The sequence below is a fragment of the Equus caballus genome, chromosome 23 (assembly GCF_041296265.1).
Source record: "Equus caballus isolate H_3958 breed thoroughbred chromosome 23, TB-T2T, whole genome shotgun sequence".
In the NCBI taxonomy this organism is placed as follows: Eukaryota; Metazoa; Chordata; class Mammalia; order Perissodactyla; family Equidae; genus Equus; species Equus caballus.
Window position 1 is genome coordinate 51,760,355 of NC_091706.1, and position 24,615 is coordinate 51,784,969.

A 24,615-nucleotide genomic window follows, 5' to 3' on the forward strand; every position below is an offset into this window, starting at 1 on the left:
ACAACAGCATGGCCACTGACAGGTGAGTGGTGTAGGTCTGCCCCTGGGAGCTGAACCTGGGCCGCTGAAGTGGAATGTGCCGAACTTAACCACTGGGCCACCAGGGCTGGTCCTAGGAGTTCTTTAAATAATCTGGAATTAATTCTTGGTCTCTTATATGCATTGCAAATAGCTTTTCCCACACTGTCACTTATGTTTTCATTCTATTTATCATGGCTTTTGACGAACAGAAGCTTATTTTAATTGATCAAATTTAGCAATATCTCTTTATGGATTGCTGTTTTTCGTTCTTGTATATGAAATCTTCTGCCTTGAGGTCATGAAATACTATCTTGGATATTCTTGAAGTTTAAGGTTTTGCCTTTCTCATTTAGGTCTTTAATTCACCTAAACTCAATATTAGTATATTTTGTGACATGGAGATACCATTTTATTTTTTTTTGCTTGGATAAACAATTGTCACATAGCACTAATTATTGAATGGTCAGTTCATCTGTTCCCCACTGGTCTTCACTGTCAACACCATTACATATCAGTTTCTATATTTGTGTAGATACGTATCCTGGCTTATTATTCTGTTCCTTTGGTCTGTTTTAGCCTCTTGCCGGTATCATAGTACCTTAATGACATTAAAATTAAGTTGTCTGCACCATAGTTGAACCTTGAAAACATCATGCAGAAAGACCTTATATAATCACATTTATGTTAAATGTCCGAGACAAATCTATAGACACAGGAAGTAGATTAGTGGTTGCCTGGGGATGGGAAGATGGGAGAATTGGGGGTTAATGACTAAGGGGTGCAGGGTTTCTTTTTGAGGTGATGAAAATATTCTAAAATTGTGGCGGTGGTTTATACAACTCTGTGAATATCTTCAGATGGGTGAGTTGTATGGTATGTGAATTATATCTCAATAAAGTTGTTAAAAGAAGTTGTAATGTGAGATGGCAAGTCCATTTACCCCTGTTCTTTAATATTGTTTTGACTATATTTGGTCCTTTGCTTTTTCATATAAATTGTAGTATCAGCTTAAGTTCCACACGAACTTATGTTAGAATTCTATTGAATTTATAGATTAATTTGGTGACAAATGACATCTTTTTGATATAAAGTCTCCCTACCCATGAATTTGGTAGTTTACTTCATAGATCTTTTAAAGTCTTTTCAATAAAGTTTGCAGTTTTCTCCATAAAGACCATGCACATCTTTGTTTTTGTTTTTGTTTTTTTTGCACATCTTTCGTTAGACTTATTTCTTCCTAAGTACCTTATGGTTTTTATTGCTACTGTAAATGGTATTTTTAATTGTATTTTCCACTTGTTAGTTGCTGGAGTATAGAAATGTTGTTGATTTTATGTAATGGTCTTCTGCCCATCAACTTAGTTGAGTTCTCTTATTTTAATTTGTCTATAAATTCTCTTCAATTATCTGGCTATGAACAATCACATCTTCTACAGTCCTTACATATTTTAAAATTTCTTGTCTTAATTCTCTGGCTAGGATCCTAGTGTAATGTTGAATAGAAGTAGTCATAACCAGATCTCGTCCTATTCCTATTTTCAAAGGGAGTGCTTTGAGCAGTTTATCATTAAGTATGATTGATTATTGCTTTAAGGCAAGAATTGACATCTGGCCCAAGGCCTGTTTTTGTAAATAAAATTTTATTGGAACATAGCCATACTGATTTGTTTATATATGGCCCAAGGCTGCTTTCCTGCTATAATGGCACATTTGAGTAGTTGTGACAGAGGCCCTATGGCCCTTAAAGCATAACATATTTACTATCTGATCCTTTATAGAAAAGGTTTGCTGGCCCTGCTCTAGGATTTTTCTTTTTGGTGAGGAAGATTGGCCCTGAGCTAACATCCATTGCCATTCTTCTTCTTTTTGCTTGAGGAAGATTGTCCCTGAACTAACATCTGTGCCAGCCTTCCTCTATTTTGTCTGTGGGACGCCACCACCGCATGGCCTGACAAGCTGTGTGTAGGTCCACACCTGGGATCCCAACCTGCAAACCCCGGGCTGCTGAAGTGGAACATGTGAACTTAGCCACTACACCACCAGGCCTGCCCCTCTAGGGTTTTGGTTGCTTAATAATAAATTAGGGAACTTTCTGTCTACTTCTAGATTAAGGGTTTTTTCTTAAATCATAAGTAATGGTGAATTTTATAATACTTTCGTATAACTATTAAGAGGAGCATTAAGTTTTTCTTCTTTAATCTCTGGTAAATTACGTTATAAAATCAATTAGTAGTAAACAGCCCTTGCATTCCTGAAATGAATATCATCATGCTCTTATTTTTTTATATCCTAGTGCGTTAAATTTTTTAGGAATTGAAGATACTTGCATTGATATTCATAATGGTATTGGCCTGATGTATAGCATTAGCTGCAGCCCACAGCCGGTATATAGTGCTTTCATCTTTGTAGAGTTTTAAATGTTAAATTCTAATAAAATATTTTATTTGACTCCTGCATTATTTAAAAGTGTTCTTTTGAACTTGCATTTCTGAAATGCTAGCTCAGTTGCTTTGTGGTCATAACACGTTCTGTATGTTGCTGACTCTTTGATATTTGTTCAGGTTTGCTTCTAGTAGGTAGTTTGAAGTCTTGAATTAAGTTTGACACTTAAAATGTTGTAATTCTAAAGTGTAACTTTTGAAGCAAGACTTCAGTGTTGTATTCATAACTCCAATATTGAAAAGCTATTTATGCTGATTGAGATGAAAAGAGAACTTCTTTGAAAACTACTTATTCAGACTGTCTGTATCAATTGTAACTTCAGTAAAAATACTTTCTGTTTTCTTTTTTAGTTTGATATACGAATGTTTAAGTAAAGGCAGATCATAACAGATTTTGTTAATTTTGTTTTTGTTTAATAGATCAGATGAGAAGAAGAACATGAACTGGAAGCAGCTTCCCAAAAAGCCATGCAAAAGTCTGCTTAGCACCTTGAAGAAATTGTATCCTCAGCTCTCTTCAGGTAAGTGTGAGGAAAAAGGAATATATATGTTCTTCTTGAGGAAGATTTGCCCTGAGCTAACATCAGTTGCTAATCTTCTTCTTTTTGCTTGAGGAAGATTTGCCCTGAGCTAACATCAGTTGCTAATCATCTTCTTTTTGCTTGAGGAAGATTTACCTTGAGCTAACATCTGTTGGCAATCTTCCTCTCTTTTTGCCCTGAGCTAACATCTGTGCCAGTCTTCCTCTGTTTTGTATATGGGATGCTGCCACGGCATGGCCACTGACGAGTAGGTCTGCACCCAGGAACCGAACCCGGGCCACTGAAGCAGAGGGCACTGAACTTAACCACTAGGCCACTGGGGCTGGACCCAAAAAAGGAATATTTTTAATAGAAGAATGTATATGAGAAATTCTTATTGAATTTAAATATATTTTTGCTCTGCTTAAAAGGAGTCTCATTATAAAACAGAATTTCAGTAAGAAGAAATTAGTATTGTGGTTCATGATTCTTTGATCATATTCTCTGTGCTCTGTCTGCTTGAACCTCCCTGTTAGCCCCTGCCAAAGATCCTTTTATATTAATGGAGAGAGGAATGTCAGGAAGTCGTGGGCTTTATTTTGATAATTTCCTTAATTGTTCAGTCATTATATATATAAAATTATATATTAATGCCATTTTCTCTTCTTACATCATTTGTCAGTTCACCGAAAAACTCAAGAAGGTTCAGCAATTGAGATGACTCCAATTGAAGCAGATTTCTCTTGGCAGAAGAAGATGACACAGCTTGAGATGGAAATTCAAGAGGCATTTTTGCGCTTTATGGCATCCATTTTAAAAGGATATAGAACATATCTCAGACCAATCACAGAAGCTCCGTCAAATAAAGCCACAGCTGCTGACTCGCTGTTTGACCGACAGGGTGAGTGGCATTTACTTTTTACTGAAATTAATAATATTTTCTACTTGGTATTGCTACCGAGAATATTCACTGTATAAGTTCTTAGAAATTTATATTAAAATATAATGAACTCTGTATTTGGAATCTAGCTCTGTGAATAGAATTGCTTTTAATTTTTGTGCATCAGTTTTTCCTGAGGAATCTGAAACTGGAGGTCTTTAATCATGAAAAGTCAAAGATGTTTATATTTACAATACTGTACAGTCACTTATCTTAGTAGAACATAACTGGTGATTAGCTTTTAGATGTTTCCTCAATTTTGCATAATTCTTGGCTTTATACACTATTGGCTTTAAAATATTCCCTAAAAATTAGTTTTTGTAATAAAGCCATCAGTTTTTAAAAACTTTCAAAAACTATAGCCTTGTTCCAGGGGAAAACACTATATTCATTCTTTTTATTATTTGTTAGAGAATTATAAAGATTTTTGTTGTTATTCAGCTGCTCTTATACATATATTTAGTAGCAACCTTACACATTCATCGATATTCATATGAAATTATTCTACATTTCTGTACTTTTACCCAGCAGTTAATTTTTTTAAAAATCTGTGTTTTCCTAGTAATCCTTTGTCTTTTATCATTTCTGCTTCGGGATAACTTATCTAATTTTAGTCACTACTTACCAAATCTGACTAATTATTACATAGGGATATATAGAAGTATAAAATCTAGCTCTGTGAGATACTAAATGGACAATAATTAAAATGTTTTTAAAAAGAACCAGTACTCAAGAAAACAGATTTTATGCAATTAATAATTCAACGAGAAATTCTAAAAATTCAGAAAAAGGGAACATTCTTTCAAATGAGTATTTTGGAAGACTTCCTGGAAGAAGAGCATGACCTTGAAGAATGGGTAGAATTTAGATAAACAGAAATGAGCAGGAACAGCTTTTTAAAAAACAATAGGCATTAAAAGTCAAATGTGAATTAGAATTTCTACTTTGCTATTTATGAAGCCTTTCTGGAGTTCTGTTTTCTCATTAATAAAATCGGGATGATACCTACTTCATACATGGTTGTGAGGATTAAATGAGAAATTGCATGTGAAGCAACTAGTAAAAGTACTTTACATACCCATAATAAGAGCTATTATTGTTAGTGGTCATACTGAAAGGGAAGAAACCTCAAGAATAAAAGCACAAGGCATGTATTTTAGTTTGCTAGGGCTGCCATAATAAAGTGCCATAGATTGGATGGCTTAAACAACAGAAATTAATTTTCTCACAATTCTAGAGGCTACAAGTCTAAGATCAATGTGTTGGCAAGATTTCTTTCCTCTGAGGCCTCTCTTGGCTTGGAGATGGCTGTCTTCACATGGTTTTCTTTCTGTATGAATCTGTGTCCAAATTTCCTCCTCTTATAAGGACACCAATCATTGGATTAGAGCCCACTCTAATTACCTGACTTAATTACTGCTTTTAATTCTGAAATGCTGGGGATTAGGACTTCAACATAAGAATTTGAGGGAGGAGGGCACAAATCACCCTATAGCAGCATGTTTGGGGAAAAAAGATTTAATGATACAATTTGACCAAAGTGAAGAGCTTTAGATGTGTTGTAGGAGATAAGGCTGAAAATAAGATTAGAGGTCAGATTATGGGTAGTCTTAAATGCCAGACTAAGAATATAGAGTTTTTCTAATGGGTGTTAGTGGGTCATTACTTCATTCTCTCTCTCTGTCTCTCTTTCTGAGTAGGAGACTGGCATTACTAATGGAATTTAGAAAGATATTTAGTGTCTGAGGCCTAAGGTTTTTGTTATTAACAGGATAGCATTTGATCTAATGAGGGATAAAGACATTAGACAGTAAAATAACACAAATACTAATTACATTTTACTAAGTGTGTTGTGAAGGAAAGTGTCGGTTACTGAGACTGGTAGGTCAGGGAGAGAAAGGTTCCCTGAGAAGTAACAATGAAGCTTGGGCCTGAAAAATAAATAGGAATTAGCTACGAGTTTTGGGTTAACTTTTCATTAGGGATACTTTGACAAACATGTGAAAGTAGAAAGACTAGTATAACGTACCCTCATACAGCCGTCTTCCGTCTTAGCAGTAGTAGCAATCAATATTCTGCCGTTTTTGTTTCATCTTTTTTTAGTTAACGCACCCTTCCTTTCTTCTTTTCTTCTCTCCCCTCCCCTCTCCTTTTTCTTTCTCTTTTTCTTTCCAAATAGGACATCATTTCACCCATAAACTGTGTTAATTATCCTTTAGAATTTCCTGGATTTGTGTGTGCTTTTGGCTAATTATATCAGGGCTGATTGATTGGCTGATGTTATTTAACATTTCTTCTATCATCTGTATTTCCTGTAAACTTGTGGTTGGATCAAGAGCCCTATTGTCCAATAGAAATATAATGTGAACCACATATATAATTTAAAGTTTTCTAGTAGCTGCAGTTAAAAAAAAAGGTAAGCAATAGGGAAAATTAATTTTAATAATATATTTTCTCTAACTTAATATATCCAAAATAGTATCATTTCAACATGTAATCAAATTTTTAAAATTTTAATGAAATATTTTACATTCTTTTTTCCATACTAAGGCTTCAAAATTGGCACATCTCAGTTTGGACTAGCCATGTTTCAAGTGCTGATCGCCACATGTGGGTAGTGGTTACTGAATTCAACCATACTGATGTAGAGTTTGTTTAGATTCACATTCAGTTTTCTGGGCAAGCAGTGCCAAAACACATGGTGCTCACTACCTCCTGTTGTGAGGCACATACATGTCAGGCTGTCCCATTTTTTGTCCTCCTGAGATTGATCAATGGGTTAAGTATTGTCAGCCTCATTCATTCATTATGGTTTCCTCATCAGCCTTTCATTAAATTGTTTTAGCAGCCTTTGCTGATCATTGCCTAGATCCATTAGAAACAGAAAAAAAACTTTCATTACCACTTTTCAAGAATAATTTATTTCTATTTTATTTAAACATTTCTTCGTGAATTAGTATCTCAAGGGAAGCAAGTGAGGACTACAGCATGTGGAATGTCCTGCATCAAAGAAAGAAAGGCTGGAGGGAAAAGTGGCTCAGATACCATGCTTGAAATGGTGGATGTGAACCACATCATGTAGGATGTTTTAGGACTAATGAAGAATTTCAGTCTTTATTCTTTGAGTAATTGGAAGCCAGTCAAGGATATTTAAGTAGGTGATAATTGGATTTGCATTTTTAGAAGACGACTTTGAGTGTTTTTAAAAAAAACCCTCTTTGGCTTCTATGCAGAGAATGAATTGGAGGCATCCAAAGTGTGAATTAGTTGGTTGGTGCATTGGTCCAAGTGCTCAGTGGAAGGGACCTGGATTAGTTGGTAGTAGTATGAATAGAAGAGTGATTTTTAGGAGGTAGATTGAATAGAACTTGGTGATTGCATGTGAGATGTTTGGAGTTTTTTTAGAGTTTCAGTCTCTTTGGTGAAGTACTCCTTCTGTTCATTAATTTTGTTCCTGAGCTCATTGAATTGTCTTTGTGAGTTTTCTTGTAACTTGTTGAGTTTCTTCGTGATAGCTATTTTGAATTCTCTGTCAGATTGTAATCCTCTGTGACTTCAAGTTTGGTTTCTGGAGAGTTCTTTCTGTTCTGCATCGTTATTGTGGTTCTTCATGGTATTTGATGAGGTGATCCTCTGCTGGCACATTTGTGGTGGTAATTACCTTTTCTTATTTGGGCACAGCTTTGGTTACTTTGGTTCTGGGCTGCTTCTGGTTGTATATGAGAGCCTGCACTTTTCACCCTCCACTGCCTCTGGTAGAGGCATCCTCAATGTCCTCTTTGTGCTGCCTTGTGCCTCTGAGGTTGCTGGTGCCTTGCTGCTAACCATGTTGCTGTAGTCTTAGGTGCCACCACCGGAGTCACCAGGCTCACCAGGCTGCAAGCATTTCTGCTGCTTCTAGGGTTGCCTTGGTCTCATGTTCCTCCACTGGCTCCCTACAGACTCACCACAGGCTCAGATGCTTCTGCCCCATACACCACCTGCTCCCGAGTTCTCTCGGGGTGCTGGTTGCACCACTGCCAGGGGTGCTGGGTTCACAGGTGTTGCTCTTGCTGCCAGGGACCTGGGGACTTGTATGCAGCCCCCACTGCTGGTAGAGCTGTTGTGGGGAGTGCTGCCACTGGAGGCTGGGTCACCAGTTCTGTTGTGGTTCCTGAAGCCTCTGGTCACAGGTTCCATCCACCGCTGCTGCAGGGAAACAGGGGCTGTTTTTTCTACTTCCACCACATCTGCTAGCAGTTGCGCAGGCCAGGGCACCCACTGCCTCTTCTCAGTCTTGCCAGCTGCTGCATGAGGATCTGTGCCCTGGATCACTGCTGCAGGGGAGGAGAGGGGGGACCCTAGTTCCCCTGTCTCCTAGGGGTCCAGTCCACCCACCTTCAGATGTACAGATGCATCAATTTCTTATGCTTCCTGTTGTGCCATGTGGGGAATCCTTTGTTGGTCAATGGATGTCTGATTGCTTGTAACTTGGGAGAGACAAAGGGAAAAACTCATTCTGCCATGATGCTGATGTCACTCTCTGAATATGAGACATAAGATAGAGGGAGATATCAAGAGCAACTTTGAGATTTTTGTCTTTAACAACCCAGTGGATAGTCGAGCCCTTTATTGAGAAGGGGAACAACAGAAAAGGGAAAGATCTGATTATTTGTTAAGGATCGATTTTTTAAAATGAGAGAAACTTCAGTATGCTGGTAAGTGGCTCATAGGGAGAATTGTCCCGAGAACACTGAAGGGGCTGGAATCCCAGGCTCTTGTGGAGGGCTTGGCCTTATATGGGAGCGGGGACATATCCATTGTAACAAAAGAGAAAGAATAAATAATAGCTGCAGAAAGAGATTTTGTAGCAAGATAATGAAGGTAGTTCTCATTTAATGATTTTCATTTTCTCTGCAATATAAGGTATGATCATTCAGGAATCGGGGAGGGAATGTGGAGGGAGAGCATTATTTAAAAATTGGAAATAGCTGTGAAAATATGGGTACAGGGAAATTAAGTTGATTCCAGAAGTGCTGGTCAGGGATGAAGGTATGAGTAGTTCTGATCCACCTCATTGCGGAATTTTTTTTCCCTTTTAACTGTGCTCAGCCACACTGGTGCAGATCCAGAGAGAGCAGGCAAAACATTCTTCCAGGGCGAGGCTATAATAGGTGGGTTTGACAAAAAAGATAAAAGGGCATAAGAATTGACACTGTTGACAAGAAAATAATTGACATGATGGACATGGACATGGAATCACTGTTGGGTAGAGAGAAGTGAAGACAGGAAGGTGTAGGAAGAATGTCAAAGGGTAAATGGATTGTAGATTTCAATGAGTGTATATCCCCCCCCCCCCCAAAAAAAAGGCTTGGTAGGAGTACTTAAGTTAACAAACTAGATAGACAGGGCTAATGATCGGAGAGTAATGTGTAAATTAGAGATTTGGGAGGCAGAGCTGTTTTGAATGCTTGAATACTAGCAAGAAATGTCCAGGGACTTTGTGACTATGTGTAGAAGTCAGTGATAGAGGTGGGATAGACCATAGGTCATTAAAAGTTAAGGAATTAAGAACTCATTAAAGTGTTGGATGGTTGGATGGTTTGTGCTTGTGAGTGTCGAAGAATAATGGTGGTAGGAGTTGGAGAGGAGAAGACTTTGAATTAGGTGCCCTGGTCTTCAGTGAATGGAGAGAGTATCCCTGAAGTCAATAGATGACTACAGTTAGTAGGGGAAAGGATTGAATAGCCAGATGCTTGAACCTTCAGTGAGCAGAAATTTTTACCAGACGATACAAGGATAATTGTGGCACTATGATGGCATTGCAGAGGAACGACATTGGCTGTTCTCCGCTCAAGAATGTGCAGAGTGTCAGAGAGAAATTTCTACTTGAGAGCTATAGGGCTAGAGACTCTAAGAGATTCAGATTTCACTGAAAAGGTTAATAGTGTAAGTTAAATGTTTTTGTGGTTGACTCAGGCAGAAGAAGCTATGGTTACTAGAATATGGTTACTAAAAGCTTCTATAAATGTGATGTATATCAAGGGAATATGATACAGATATGTACAAGTTTAATGTTTAATATAACATCTAGTTCTACTTTAAAATTTGAATTTAATTGTAATTTTGTTTTCTTCAGGATTTTTAAAAAGTCGAGATCGTGCCTATACAAAATTCTACACCCTTTTATCCAAAACACAGATTTTTATTCGTTTCATTGAAGAATGTAGTTTTGTAAGTGATAAAGATACCGGATTGGCATTTTTTGATGACTGCATAGAAAAGGTAAATATTTGTCTTATACAGTATATCAGTGTTAAGAAAAAGCTTTAACAGTTTGGCTACCTCTGTCATCATCATCATTATTAGCCCCGATGATCTGAGGGAGACAGTATAGGGGTGTGTGTATGTGTGTGCGTGCACAAGCACGTCCGATTCTGGGCTTAATATAAGAATCATCTTCCTCTGCAGTATCTAGTTTCTATCATACATAGCTAATTCTTCTCTTTGAATCTCACTTTGGTTTTGTAACTATTAAGTACAAAGAACATTTTATTGAACTCCTAAATCTTATCTTTTTCACTAAAATCTTATCTTTTCCATTATAAAAAAGTTTAGATTTATGAGCAATGAAAGTCCTGTATTCTCTTTTTTAAATATCTTTCCAGATACTTTCGCTAATAGATTTATTTTGTCCTAATGGAAGATATTTGGTAATATGTTAACTTTTAAAGCTTTGCTCACCCATCCTAAGGAAGTTTAAGTTGATTTTTGATAATCATGACTCACATATTTTTTCTTGTTTTTAATAAAGTTATTTTTAATAAGTGTATCTTGGGACTGATTGCTTATGCAAACTATGTATTATATAAAATTTGATACTTGTATCTAAAAAGGTAGCATATTATGACATTGTAATTTTTATGGACTCTTAATGATTTGTATGCTTTAGAAGCCTTGAATAATTTTCTCACATTCTAAACTATTAAAGGATGTGATTAAAACTATTCAAGATTTTTGTTTACTTATAAAATTGATAGTCCAACATCATCCAGTTAGACGGAAGTTTAGGTAATATCAATCGCTAATGCAAGGGTTTAATAATAATGAAGTTTTTGATTTGAGAAGCCAGATTCCTTTTGTGACTGGCCATCTTTTACTTGTGAAGAAGGATTTATGACAAAACTAATCAAAATAAATTGTTTTCTATCCTGATAGTCAGAAGAGAAATATTATACTTTAGCCATTTAATAGTATAGGGCCCCCAAAATATATTGGGAAGTGTCTTGCCCAGTATTAAAAAAGGATAGTTTGGGGCAGGCCCGTTGGGATAGTGGTTAAGTTCACGCACTCTGGTTTGGTGGCCCAGTGTTCGCCAGTGTGGATCCCAGGTGCAGACCTGAGTACCGCTTATCCAGCCATGCTGTGGCAGGCATCCCACATATAAAATAGAAGAAGATGGACACAGATGTTAGCTCAGGGCCAGTCTTCCTCAGCAAAAAGAGGAGGGTTGGCAATGGATGTTAGCTCAGGGCTAATCTTCCTCAAAAAAAAAAAAGGTAGTTTTGGGGCCAGCCCCGGTGGCTTAGTGGTTAAGTCCACCATGGTCCACTACCTCAGCTTGAGTTCAGTCCCTGGGCACAGACCTGTGCTGTTCTGTTGGCGGCCATGCTGTGCTAGCAGCCCACATACTTAAAAAAAAAAAAAAAAAAAAAGAGGAAGATTGGCATGGATATTAGCTCAGGGCAACTCTTCCTCAGCAAAAGAAAAAAAAAACAAAACAGGATAGTTTTTAAAATAAGAACTTAAGAAAATCTCTATTAAGTTCACAGTAGACATTTTCACTAAGAATTCTTTTCTTCTTTTCAAGCTGTTTCCTGATAAAGGCATAGAGAAAACAGATAAGGTATTTTTTTTTTAAGTTTTGAAATTTCAGAATTAGATTTTACTTATATGCAAATTAATTGGAGAAAATAATTCTTTTCAGGTTGATTTTGATTTAGCAGAAGATACCAAATTGATAGAGCTAGATGATTCACAGAAAAGTGAACACACTGTCTTCATAATGCCACCAGAGCCACCTCCTGATGATGGAAACGACCTGTCGCCGAAGTACAGGTAACAGGAATTTTTTTAAAGAGCTGTTTGGGCACAGCTTTAATAATTCATTTTGATCTTTTGCAATTATTAGTAGATATGTACGTTAATAATTTGTGAAGATCATTTTCAAAATTTATTCAGTGAACTAATGGAGATGAATGTTTTGTGGAGATGTCACCAAGTATTATGATTTAAGAATGAGACAGCCTTGTTGGAAGGGAAGTCAGGTATTGGTCACTATTCACCTAAACGTCTGACCATATTTTAATCTTTAAAATTTCATTTCTGAAGAAGAAAAATTTACTTTTGTGAGGTTTCTCTTTCCTTTGGAGGTTTTGTTGTCAGTATAAAGACTGTGAAATTCTTATGCGTTGGTAAGATATCAGAGAAAAAAAGTAGAGGACCAGGAAACATTCTTTATTCAAATAAATTTAAAAAGGAGAATTTGGATGGGAATCTTTTAAGAAATTTTTGAAAATGTATTTGGTTGCTCTTTATTGTTATAATCATGATAAAACGTAGTTTAATAAACTTAGAAAATCAGACAACAAAAGAAAACTAGCACATAATTTTAACACCAATACTTAATGTCTATTAACAATTGTATGTATATCTTCTCTTTTTTGCATAAATTTGCATTTACCATACTTAAAACAAATATGAGTTCATCTTGTACACATTCTTTGTAACCTGTGTTTGCCTGTAATAATCTGAACATTTTTCCATGCCAATAAATATTTTTGTGCCGTATCATTTTGAATGCTCACACTGCATGCATTTATTGTGATTTGTTTTGTCTCCTGTGGATTTGTTTGTAGTTCTTTGCTATCTGTATCTTTGTGTATATACACAGTTATTTTATTAGGCTGTATTCCTAAAAGAATTTCTGAGTCAAAGGGAATATAAAATGTCTTCCAAAAATATGGAATTAATATATAATCTCACCAGGACTGCTTAAGAATGAAGAGTATATAGCTGGGATTGAGTGGCTTTATTAAGTACTATTTTGATTGCATTTTAATTATAGAATTCTTTTTTACTTTGGCTTAGTCACTGTACATTGGAATCCAGGTATTGACAAACAAGGTAAATCAAGTAGGGAAAGGCAATATCTCCCAGGAGAAAATTGGCCAAGGGAAATAAGTAGGCAATTTCTGAGAAGAAATCCCAATATTCAATAATATGAAAATATATTAAGATTTTCTAATATTCAAAGAAGTGCAAACCAAAATGATGAGTAGAAGTATTTATAATCTATCAAGTTGAGGATAGGCTATGCTACTAGTTACAGTGAGTATAAGTATAACCTTTCTGGAAATTATTTGATAGTGATTATAATAATGTTGCTTCTCTTGATAAACATTGACCATAGCAAACTCTGTAATTGGGCATTATCCTAAGAAATTAAGTAAAAGTATTCACAAAGATATATGTACAAATATATTTAATTGCCAAAATTCAGAAATAACCTAAAAATGTCCAACAGTAAAGCATTGGTTAAATTATGGTATATCCCTAAAATAAAAATATTATAGATTTTTTCTTTTAAATGCCAATACAAGATACTTCTATGAAGAAAAACAATTACAAAGTATACTGTTATTTTTTAATATAAATTATCATTGGACACGATGGGTTCTATTGAAACAATTATTAATTCCTCTGTCAAGTAAGATATCAGGGTTTTCTGCATTCCAGGGATTGGTTGAAAATAAATAGAGTGGGGAGGAGGCAGTTTCCATGTAGGTAGTCTATGTGTCTTATAACTATATCATAGATATTTGAAAGAAAATTTTTTTATGTATAAAGATTTTGGGGAATAGTATTGGGTTCCATTTGAGGTTTAGAAATATTCACCTAAATTCTGGAATAATATAAAGAGTTAATGTATTTTAAATCAGCAGTTCTATTTTTGCTTTTTATTTTAGTTACACATGCTTTCCAAGACTGGACCTTAAGCTTTTTGACAGACCGCAGGAGTTGAAACTTTGTTTTAGTAGACACCCTACTGGGAATAGCATTGCAAAGAGTCCGGCTCTCATGGCTAAGAGAACTAAACAGGTCAGATATTCTTTATATAATACATGTTAATTTAAAATGTAAAATATGTATATGTGATATGCAGCTCATAGTTTAGAATTATCACCCACAGCAACCGTTTGATGGCCCACTATGGTTGTTAATGAATTAAACTAGATTTCTTACAACCCTAGTTATAGTATTGAGGCTGAAGTTTTTGAATGCTTTAAGAGAATCGTTGGGAACCAAATATATTTTTTTAAAGACAATTTGATTGAGATGTAATTCACATACCCTGCAATTCAGCCATTTAAAGTATACTCGATATTTTTTAGTATATTCATAGGGTGTGCAACCCCTACCACAGTCAATTTTACAACATTTTCGTCACCCCAGAAATGAAGCCCACACTCCTTAGCTGTTAACCCCAACTTCCTCCATCCCCCACAGCCCTCGGCAGCCACTAATCTACTTTCTTTCTCTATAGTTTCGCCTTTTCTGGGCATTTCATATAAATGGATTTGTACAATATGTCACCTTTTGTAACTGGCTTCTTTCGCTTGTGAAAGAAGCTTAATGTTTTTAAAGTTCATCCATGTGGCAGCAAGTATCAGTGCTTCATTTATTTTTAATGCTGAATAATATTCCCTTGTATGGATATATAGCACTTTTTATTTATCCATTCATGGATATATAGCTGGTTCCTACTTTTTGGCTATTATGCTTAGTGTTGCTATGAACATTTGTGTACAAGTATTTGTGTGGATGTATGTTTTCACTTCTCTTGGGTATATACCTAGAAGTAGAATTGATGTGTCGTATGGTAACTCTGTGTTTAACCTTTTGAGGAACTATCAAAATGTTTTCCAAAGCGGCTGCACCATTTTGCATTCCCACCAGCAGTGTGTGAGGGTCCTGGTTTCACCACATGCTTGTCAATTCTTGTTATTATTTGTCTTTTTGATTATAGCCATCCTAAGGGGTATGAGGTCGTATCTCATTGTGATTTTAACTTGCATTTCCCTCATGGTTAATGTAAATATACTTTATAGCAAATATTGCATTCTAAAGGGAGTTAACTTAGGGCAACCTAGACATCATGCTTTAATACCATACCTGATTTAGGTATAAAGAGTTAAGCTATGGTTAGGTGTGAGTTAAAATTAAACATCCTTTAAACATATACTGATATTTTTAGAGTCTACAAAACATGGAAAATTTCAGAATGAAATTCTTAGTTCAAGTTTTACCAATTCATTTACATTTCCTCCAAATCCTCAAGGTAAGCTGAGGTGTCCCTTAATTTTATAAGTGCATATTTCTCTCAATGTTGTCAGAAGGGAAAATATTCTTTTTACTGTTATCAACTTAATAAAGGGAAGTTTTTAAAATGGGAGAATTTTGCTAAGTCTTTAAATCTCATTTTCACCGGAATTTTTTTTCTAGGCTAGTTGGAAAAGAAAAGGACCTTCAGATCTTAGCAAATACGGGGCTGCATTTTCAAATATTTCTTCAAGTCTCATGGAAATAGAGTTCATAAGAAAAATTAACACGCCAGGATATTTTTATTTAGAACACATCCCAGCAGAGGGGTCTTTAGTGCAAGGCACATGATGGAAGTGTGGCATGTCTGGAAGGCTCTATAGTTTCTGGTAGTATGTGGTTTGATAAAGCTCAGCAGGTGATTTTGCTACCTTGTTCTCTCTTCTACCTAAATCAGCATGAAAACCAAAGGTAGAAAACAAGACTGTCAAACTGTTAGGTAGAAAGGTCTATGATCTTTCTCAGACTATTTTCCTGCAAAAGAATGGGTCTTAATAAGTAATTAGTCAGTGAAGGAATTAACACAGACCATGGTGAGGGAGGGTAGAGTAGAAATCTTGGGAGGAAATAGCCTAGGGCATCTTAAACTTCTAAGCAGGAAGAAGAGTGAGAGACTATCACTTTTCAAGAATGACATTTAACTCTAAATGGTTTAATCCCTTTGATCGTGAAATATGAGTGCCTTCTGTATAAAGGATGCCTAACTATTATATTATAAAAATATGAGTGATCTCTGCTTTTAAGGTATTTTTAGTCTATTAGGAGATGCATGCTTGCCAAAAGATAGTTAGAGTTTAAAGTACTTCTATAGATGAATGTTAAAGAAACCATGTGGCACTAAGAAGCCACTCACAAAAGTAACACTATGAAATGCTTGATTTTAGGGTCAAATTTTATGTTAAATTTTTCTCTCCTTTTTCCTTCTCACTTTTCCCCCACCCCAAAGAATTTTAGTAAATACCATAATGTTTTATATTCTCTTTCTAGGAGATAAAAACAGCTCATAAGTTGGCAAAGAGATGTTATACAAATCCACCACAATGGGCCAAGTGTCTCTTCAGTCATTGTTACAGTTTATGGTTTATTTGTCTCCCAGCCTATGTTAGAGTTTCTCATCCTAAGGTCAGAGCACTTCAGCAGGCATATGATGTCCTTATTAAGATGCGGAAAACAGATGTGGATCCACTGGATGAGGCAAGTATAACAAATTGAGTTATTGTTACAAAGATATGTTTTATTTTTGATAAAATCTAGGTCTCAGTGGTTTAAAGTGTCCTCACGTATTTTCATTAAGCAGGAAAGGTAAATCTATTCCTTGTTTCATAGAGGTAGTACTTATTGTTTATTTTTAAGTATATTATTTAAAAGTTACTGCTTTGGAATGAAGCAGAGACTTCTTTACTTAGACCAGATTGTTTGCCCTTCATAAATAGAAAATAGTATTTACTTCATTTTATTTTTAATACAGCTTTGTTAGGAAGCAAGTAGAGAATGGCTTTTAGTAAGTGGCTCTCCACTTAGGACCTGTATCCTAGGGTGAGTTGTATAACCTATCTGTGTTTCAGATTACACATAAGAAAATGTAGATCTGAGTTTCTCAACCTTGGCACTGTGGACATTTTGGCCCCATAATTATTTATTTTGGGGGCCTGTCCTCACATTGTGGAATATTTAGTGGCACCCCTGGCGTCTACCGACTATATGCCAGTAGCCATCCACCTCACCCGCCATAGCAGTCGACAGTGTCTGCAGATGTTGCTGAATGTCCCATGGAGGACAAAATTACTCCAGTGATGTAGATAATCATAGTTAGTACCTTCTTCATATGGTTAATCTGAGGGGTAAATCAGTTCTTGTACATTACGTGCCTCGAATATTACCTGCTCAGAGCGAGCACTGAGTGAATAATGTGCTCAGGGTTTTACATGTGTTCTCTCTTAAGCCTCAGAACCATCCTAAGAGATAGGTGGTGAAAACATCCAGTTAATGGTCGAAGAAACTGAGTCACTTATTTAGCCTTTCTCTTTACTATTTTTCCCTTCAAAAATTATTTTTGGTGTTAAAATAACTGTAAATGATATTTAGAATCAGATTAAAATTTAAAGTGAAGTTGAATTAAAAATTCAGAGTAATGGATATCTGGGGGAAGGAGAGAGCACAAGGATAGAAGAGAAATAGGAATGAAGAGGGGCACATTATAGGCTTCAGCAGTAACTAATTTTTTTCTTTTTTGAGATAAAAAAGATCTAAAATTAATACAGCATGTTCCATGTTAAGATTTGATAATGCTTGTGGGCACACTAAAACTTATTTTTCTCTAAGTGTTATCTGTATGTTTTAAAAGCTTTTAAAATAAGAAGATAAACTTAAAAAACAAGTACTAAAATGTCAGTTGTCATATTTGATAATATTTTCTCTCATCTATGTTTATAAAACTATTTGGAAATTAAAAGTACTTGATGAGAATCAGTTTTTTGTACCTCATACATTTTCGTGTTTGAAAAAATTTGTTCTGATAGAGTTAGTTTTTATATCTAATGTGTTTTAACTCTGTGAAAAGCATAGAACATTTTAAAAGTGTTTTAAAGTATGCTCTATGAGAGAGCAAATATTATGTTACTGTACTCTAAATTCAAAGCACAATCCTTAAGTTTCTTTGATAAGTTATAAGTTCATAGGACATATCACAAATTACCTGAAAAGTTTGTTTCTCTACAGGCATTACCGTTGTGTGGTAGTCTCTGGTACAAATAATTACATTTTCTTGTTTTCTGACATGCAGCAATTATGACTAGTAAGCTAAAAAACTTTTTCAGACTATTTTCCAATAAACACCATGATAGGAAGTTTAAAATTTGGAAGTTAATTTGTTGTATTCGTACTTCTAACAAGTTAGATTGACAGATCTGTAGTCTCCTGAAATAATTACATCTCTACAACTGGAAGAAATGTTTGTTTATTGTAAAACTTAAGAACGTATATTTGCCAGGTGTATTTGATGAATTTTATCTGTTTAATGATTACACATGGAAGAACATATTAAAGTTTTCACAGTATTTTCATGTACATTATTTCCTTCGGTATTCCCAGCAACTTGGTGGGGCAATTTATATATTAGCTACATTTTACAAAGAAAGAAATTTGAAACTTAGATGAAATGACACACACGTAAGGCCACCCAGCAAGTAAGTGGTTTTAATTTTTAGGTCCACATTCCATTAGAACCCACTGTCTCATTCATATGCTTAATGTTTTCATTTGACAGCTTTGTGTTCTACATGTTATGTTTGTAAAAGTTGTAATAACCTAGATTTTAAAATAAAACTTTTAGAAGACCCAGAAGTAGCATATGCCACATAGGCTAAGTTAAAGTTAAAATGTGTATTGCATTTTGCATTTTACTGTTTACTGAGTTTTTAATGAACATGAAATATTTGTGTCATGCTTATTCCAACATTGTCTCATCAGTGCCCTCATACAGCTATTGTTATATATTGCTGAGGAACGAACCACCTCAGAACTTATGTGGCTTAAAATAACCATTTTATTAGATCTTATTATTGATTTGCTGAGAATAGAGGAAGGATTTTTCCACTCCACATTGCATTAACTGGAATCTCTTGGATATAATCAGTTGCTGGCTGGTCTGGTCTGGAGGCTCCAAGACTGCTTAACTCAAATGCCAGCCAGGTACCTTGGCATGGGTGACTGGAGGGCTGGGCTCAGGTGGGCCCCTCTCCCTCCATGTAGTCTCAGGACCTCTCCATGTGGTACTTGGGCTTTTTCCATGATAGCTTAGAGCTCTAAGAGCATTTGTTTCAAGAGCGAGGAAGTGGAAACTGGCAGTTTCTTAAGTTTTAAGCCAAGAAACTGGTACAGTGTCACCTCAACTAAATTCTATTGGTCATGCAGTCTCATAACCCCCTCCCCTTCAGGTCAAGGGGAGAGACATAGTCCTCTCAATGGGCGGAGGAGGAAAGAGTTTGTGGCCATCTTTTATCTACCACAGACATCCAAAAGATACTATGTTGTAGGCAACAGAATACTGCAATTGAAAAATTACATCCCTGGCATTATTACTGTTTCTTTATTTGGGTCCCTAGCTCTTATACGGGTAAACCTGGAAGATTGGAACACTTTGCAGACTTCTGAATAAATTCATTGTCTAGAATGGTTTTAGAACCTTCAGATTAATCCCAATTTGACATAGAAAGGAATTTGTTTTTCATGGCTCGCAGAATCTTAGAGTTGAATAGGACTTTAAGATATTTTAGTATGGGGCCGGCCCTGTGGCCGAGTGGTTAAGTTCGCTTGCTCTGCTGCGGCGGCCCAGGGTTCGGATCCTGGGTGCGGACGTGGCATCGCTCGTCAGGCCACGTTGAGGCGACATCCCAAATCCCACAACTAGAAGGACCTGCAACTAAGATATACAACTGTGTACAGGAGGGGGGAGTTGGGGAGATAAAGCAGGAAAAAAAAAAAAAAAGATCGGCAACAGTTGTTAGCCCAGGTGCCAATCCTTTAAAAAAAAAAAAAAAAGATATTTTAGTACAACTTCAGCCTAAAGCTGAGATGCTCTGTAGAAGGTCTGTAACATATGGGATCTTGCCTATGTTTGAATTGGTTCTAATTGTTAGAAAGTGTGTGTGTCTTATGTTGAGCTCAGTTCCACCTCCCTGTGGCTTTTTTGGAATTGCTCAAACTGTTTACTCCCTCATTTGTGTGACAACTCTTTAGATATTTGAAGAACCCTCTTGTACCAGTTCTTCTTCTTCACTTCATACATCTTACTAGTTCCTTTAGTTGTTCCTGATTCATGTAGTTTCCTAGCACTTCCTTAACCTAGTCCCTTAGAGAGTTGCTCTAACAGTTTCCAACCTCCTTCTGCTCCTAAACTCTACTCTCCACTTCTAGCTTCCTAGTACTCCTCCTCATGATCCTCTGCCTCTTCAGATCTCTTTTCCTATTTTATTTCTTCTGTTCTCTTGGATAAGATATCCTTTCTCAAATCTTTTTACTTTCCCCTTTAGTAGAGAGAGCAGCTTGGCTTCATGATGCTCACTGTATTGTTCACCAACTCTGTCATAAGCAGAGCACATTTTACAAGTCCCAAGAAGAGTATCTTCTATATGTCTATTTCCTTATTTTCAGATTAAGCTGTAGTAGTCTGTGGCTTCCCTGTCACTGTTCTCGTAAACTGGCTCACCTCTTTGCCAGGGATCCTCGGGATTCCTGTTTCATCATTCTTCATGGTTTCTGCCATTGTCTTCTATGTGTGAGATTCTAACTTTTAGGAGTTCCCAATTTAGGAGTCCTCTTCTGATCAAATCTAGCTCTCCTTGGTAAACACGTGTTCTCAGAAAAGTCTTTGCTAATAATAGTACAGTGATTTTAACTTTCTTCTCATACTTTTCTAAGATGTGGGTCTACAGAACCCTTTTTGTTATACAGGCATCCTGGAGATGCCATCTTGAATTCCTTTGGCATAGAATATAGAACATGATTTGGGAGAAAGCTATTTTAATCATCTGTGATTTAAAAAATGAATTCCTTCTCAAATTATGGAGAATAGTAGTCATTCTCTTTGTGTAAACTTAGTTACTGAAATAAATGGCACACGTGCACATAGGTCTTATGTGAAATAGTTAATAATGCTGGTACTTCCATTAATATATAGATTTTAAAATAATATACGAGATTCTCAAATCAGAACAAAGGAGAAAATAGAGCTTAATAACTTTGAGAAGAAGAATAAAGGCATTTAAAAATCTCTGCAAGTCAAGATGGACTAACTACTGATGTTTGGATGTTGTTTTTTGTTAGGTGTGCTATCGAGTAGTAATGCAGCTCTGTGGACTTTGGGGTCATCCTGTTTTAGCAGTGAGAGTTTTATTTGAAATGAAAACTGCTAAGATAAAGCCAAATGCTATTACTTATGGTTATTGTAATAAGGTAAGTAGGATTGACATTAAGCAATATATGCTGCTTTATTGAGATTGATAATTTTTTATACCTTTTATTATTCATGAAACTTCTTTTGGAGGTTCTGGGGTATAATTCTTTATGTATTATATATTTATGTATTTTTTAAAAGAGCAAATATTCCTAATAACCATTATTTTTACCACTATTTTGTCTTTAGGTAGTTTTGGAGAGCCCATGGCCTAGCAGTACCCGCAGTGGTATCTTCTTATGGACGAAGGTACGGAATGTGGTACGTGGCTTGGCACAATTTAGGCAGCCGCTTAAAAAGACCGTGCAAAAGTCACAGGTATCCTCAATATCAGGTAATATATGTGATTGGAAAGATACTTTCTTGCTGAACCATAAGCTTTATAGGCTGTGAATTTTTAATTAGATGAAGTAGAAACTTAAAGTAATTCTGGCTGATATTTTCATATACAACTAAACACAGAAACTACCTTAGTCCAAATTTAGTTTCCCCTCCACAAATTTAGAAGGGGTTCTGCTACTTTAAATGAACTGTAGGTTATTCATGTTTAGTTTCAGAGATTATCGATGCGCATGTTATTGAACTGCTGTTGTCCTTATCTTTAGCTCCTCAGAGTGCCACAGGTGGAAGTGATGGGGACACGGTGAGCCACGGTAGCGTGGATAGTTCTAATGATGCTAACAATGGGGAGCACACAGTCTTCGTCAGAGATTTAATCAGGCTTGATTCCATTGATAATCACTCTAGCACAGGTAGTAAAATCTGGATTTTACTAACCCTTCACTTACTCTCATGTTAAGTTTTTCCTCTTTAAAAAAACTTCTACCCTCCTTTCTCACGTTTGTGCTCTATGAGTACTTTCAAAATACTATGTATGAATAAGGGAAGAAATTACACCTCTGATTGCAGATCACTTCTCTGTGTTCCTTAGAGTATGAAGTTAACTTTGAATTGCTGTGCAGAAGGCTCTAGCATGGTGCTTCTTTGTATTTGTTCGTCATTAATTTGTGAAAGTATATCATATAGTTGTTAGGAATGTGAGCTGAGGAACTTGAATATTTGTGGCACAACTTGCAAATCTTTTTTCATCAAGTGGAAAATATTTATTAAAGATTTGAGATTATGAATGTTAAAGAAAGAGGAAAAGAATTCACACACCGTGAGAAAAAGTATTCTCTCTGCATAGTTATTGCTTTAAATGACGCTTTCTGAAATCTGAGAAACTACTGAAGCTACTTTGACATACAAAGCTACAGACATAACCTCTGGCCTCTGAAATTAGAAATAAGTGTAGTTAAAGTAGCACCTTGAGCAGATATATGTGTGTTGCACATCCTTCTTCTTGTGTTGTTTTTCTTTTTTGTTGTTGTTGTGTTGTTAATATCTCAAGTTTTTCTTTAAAAAGAATTCTGAGTCTAATTCCTGTGCTTCATCTGATGAACTTGTCTCAGTGACTGAAGTTTCCTTTTCTCTGCTCTTTGTTGCTCTGCTTTTTGCTCTGTGCTGTTTCTTGGTGCTGCATTTGTCCTTGGCTGTCATGGTGTGGGGTGCAGACAGACTTGTATGACATGAAGCTATGGATACACGTGTGCATTAATTCTACCTTTGAATGTTAACCACTTCAGGTAATTTCTCATTTATTAGGTTAAATTTTGCTGACATGCAAGGGTGGGGGAGAGACCTTTTGTTGTATGTTAAGTATTGTTACAAGTGGAGAACAATTTTAGTTTTCTTGGCTTTTTCTCCTTCAGATAAGTGTAATCATATATGCACTATTAAAAGTATCCAACTAACGTTTTATGATCAATTTGCAAAGCATATTTGTTATCTTATTTGGAATATACTATGCCTTGCTATAATTCTTATTTTGAGGTTGATTTGTAGCATCACTGTTTTAAATAGTTTTATGAGCATTAAAGTTTTCAGTATTCTAGCTGTTGAGGTGGTTTTTGCTTGCTAAAACTGATCTGCTGAATTCTTGTGCTAAAAACTACCCCCATAATTACGGAAGTATGTATAAATCATTGAAAGTCAACATAAGGCTATAAGTTATAATCCTGTTTGTAAATTAACTTTCTTCAAATAAATAGGAATTTTTATGAGACTTTCATTTTAAAGCCACCTTGTTTTATTTCCTCCTGTATTTTTTCCTAATACTTATAGATGAAATGGATTTCATTTATGAAAAACCAAGAAAATAATTTTGTGGTATGACACCATTTCAACAGGAATAATAATAGTAATAAAAAATAATAGATAAGCATTCTCTTTATTCCTCTAGATTTTTACACTTGTATCCTTTAATGGAAAAAAATGATCTCCTTATAATCCTGGGTAATTGGTATAAAGATTCCAGTACTTGAAGAAGAAATTTCACATCCCTCTTCCATGTATTTCTTTTTAGCAGCATTTCAAATGGCTGAAGCCCCGATACTGAATTTATAGTGACTGTTGTGTCTCTGTAGAGTTTCTGGTGATGTCATTTGATACTTTTGAAGACTTCCAGCCCAGATACTTAAATTACTCCTTTCATTAGGGATTATCTTGTAGAGTCTTTCCAGCTAGTTCCTGATACTGAGTCACTTAGCTTGTTGGGAGACAGATCTGGATTTAATCAGTTTACTCAGTTCCCAGTCTGGTGTTCATTTCATGGTGCCAGATGCTTTACCAGACTTTCTGAGGGGTCCAATAAAAAAGTGACTGAAGTTATTAATTCTAAATAGCAGTATTTAAAGAAGTTTAGCTCTGGGGCTGGCCCTGTGGCCTAGTGTTTTAAGTTCAGTGCACTCTGCTTTGGTGGCCTGGGTTTGGTTCCCAGGTGTGGACCTGCACCACTTGTCAACAGCCATGCTGTGGTGGCGACTCACATGCAAAATAGGGGAAGGTTGGCACGGATGTTAGCCCAGGGCACATCTTCCTTAAACAAAAAGAGGAAGATTGGCAACAGACATTAGTTTAGGGTGAATCTTCCTCAGCAAAAAAAAAAAAGAAGCTTATCTCTTTTGTTATATGGCACACCCGAAGTTTGACTGGCAGTGTAACAAGTGGTAGAGAGTGGAAGGCACTATATTTTTTGTTTTATGTGTTTTTCATTGACATCCTTTATAATGATTCTCTTTGTAACTGGTCTTAGTTTTGGCTTTAAATGATAAAACTTTAAAGCTAAAATAGACTTTTAAAAAACTTTATTTTGAAATAGTTTCAAACATACAGAACTGTTGCAAGAATAGTAGAGAATCTGGAATGACTTTTATCTGCTTTAGTCTCTGTGTGCCACATCTGCTGTATCGTTCTCTTTCTATGCACATACACACATTT

The 24,615-nt window shown here is 35.9% G+C and overlaps 1 protein-coding gene across 6 annotated transcripts in view; it reads left to right on the forward strand.

Annotated features, from left to right (window-relative positions):
• DENND4C (DENN domain containing 4C) overlaps positions 1-24,615 on the forward strand; it is a 113,580-nt gene that overhangs the window by 60,583 nt on the left and 28,382 nt on the right. For 3 of the 6 annotated variants that reach the window (XR_011431207.1, XM_023627415.2, XM_023627417.2), the window contains 10 exons: positions 2,883-2,983; positions 3,666-3,884; positions 10,042-10,187; positions 11,773-11,808; positions 11,890-12,020; positions 13,931-14,063; positions 16,332-16,538; positions 21,168-21,296; positions 21,487-21,631; positions 21,903-22,049. Coding sequence is in view for 4 of the 6 variants with exons in the window: in XM_023627415.2 (XP_023483183.2) it covers positions 2,883-2,983; positions 3,666-3,884; positions 10,042-10,187; positions 11,773-11,808; positions 11,890-12,020; positions 13,931-14,063; positions 16,332-16,538; positions 21,168-21,296; positions 21,487-21,631; positions 21,903-22,049 (1,394 nt within the window). In the remaining 2 variants the exon portion in view is untranslated. The remainder of the gene's footprint in view (positions 1-2,882; positions 2,984-3,665; positions 3,885-10,041; positions 10,188-11,772; positions 11,809-11,889; positions 12,021-13,930; positions 14,064-16,331; positions 16,539-21,167; positions 21,297-21,486; positions 21,632-21,902; positions 22,050-24,615) is intronic. The other 3 variants (XR_011431208.1, XM_023627416.2, XM_070248269.1) reach the window with 1 other exon arrangement.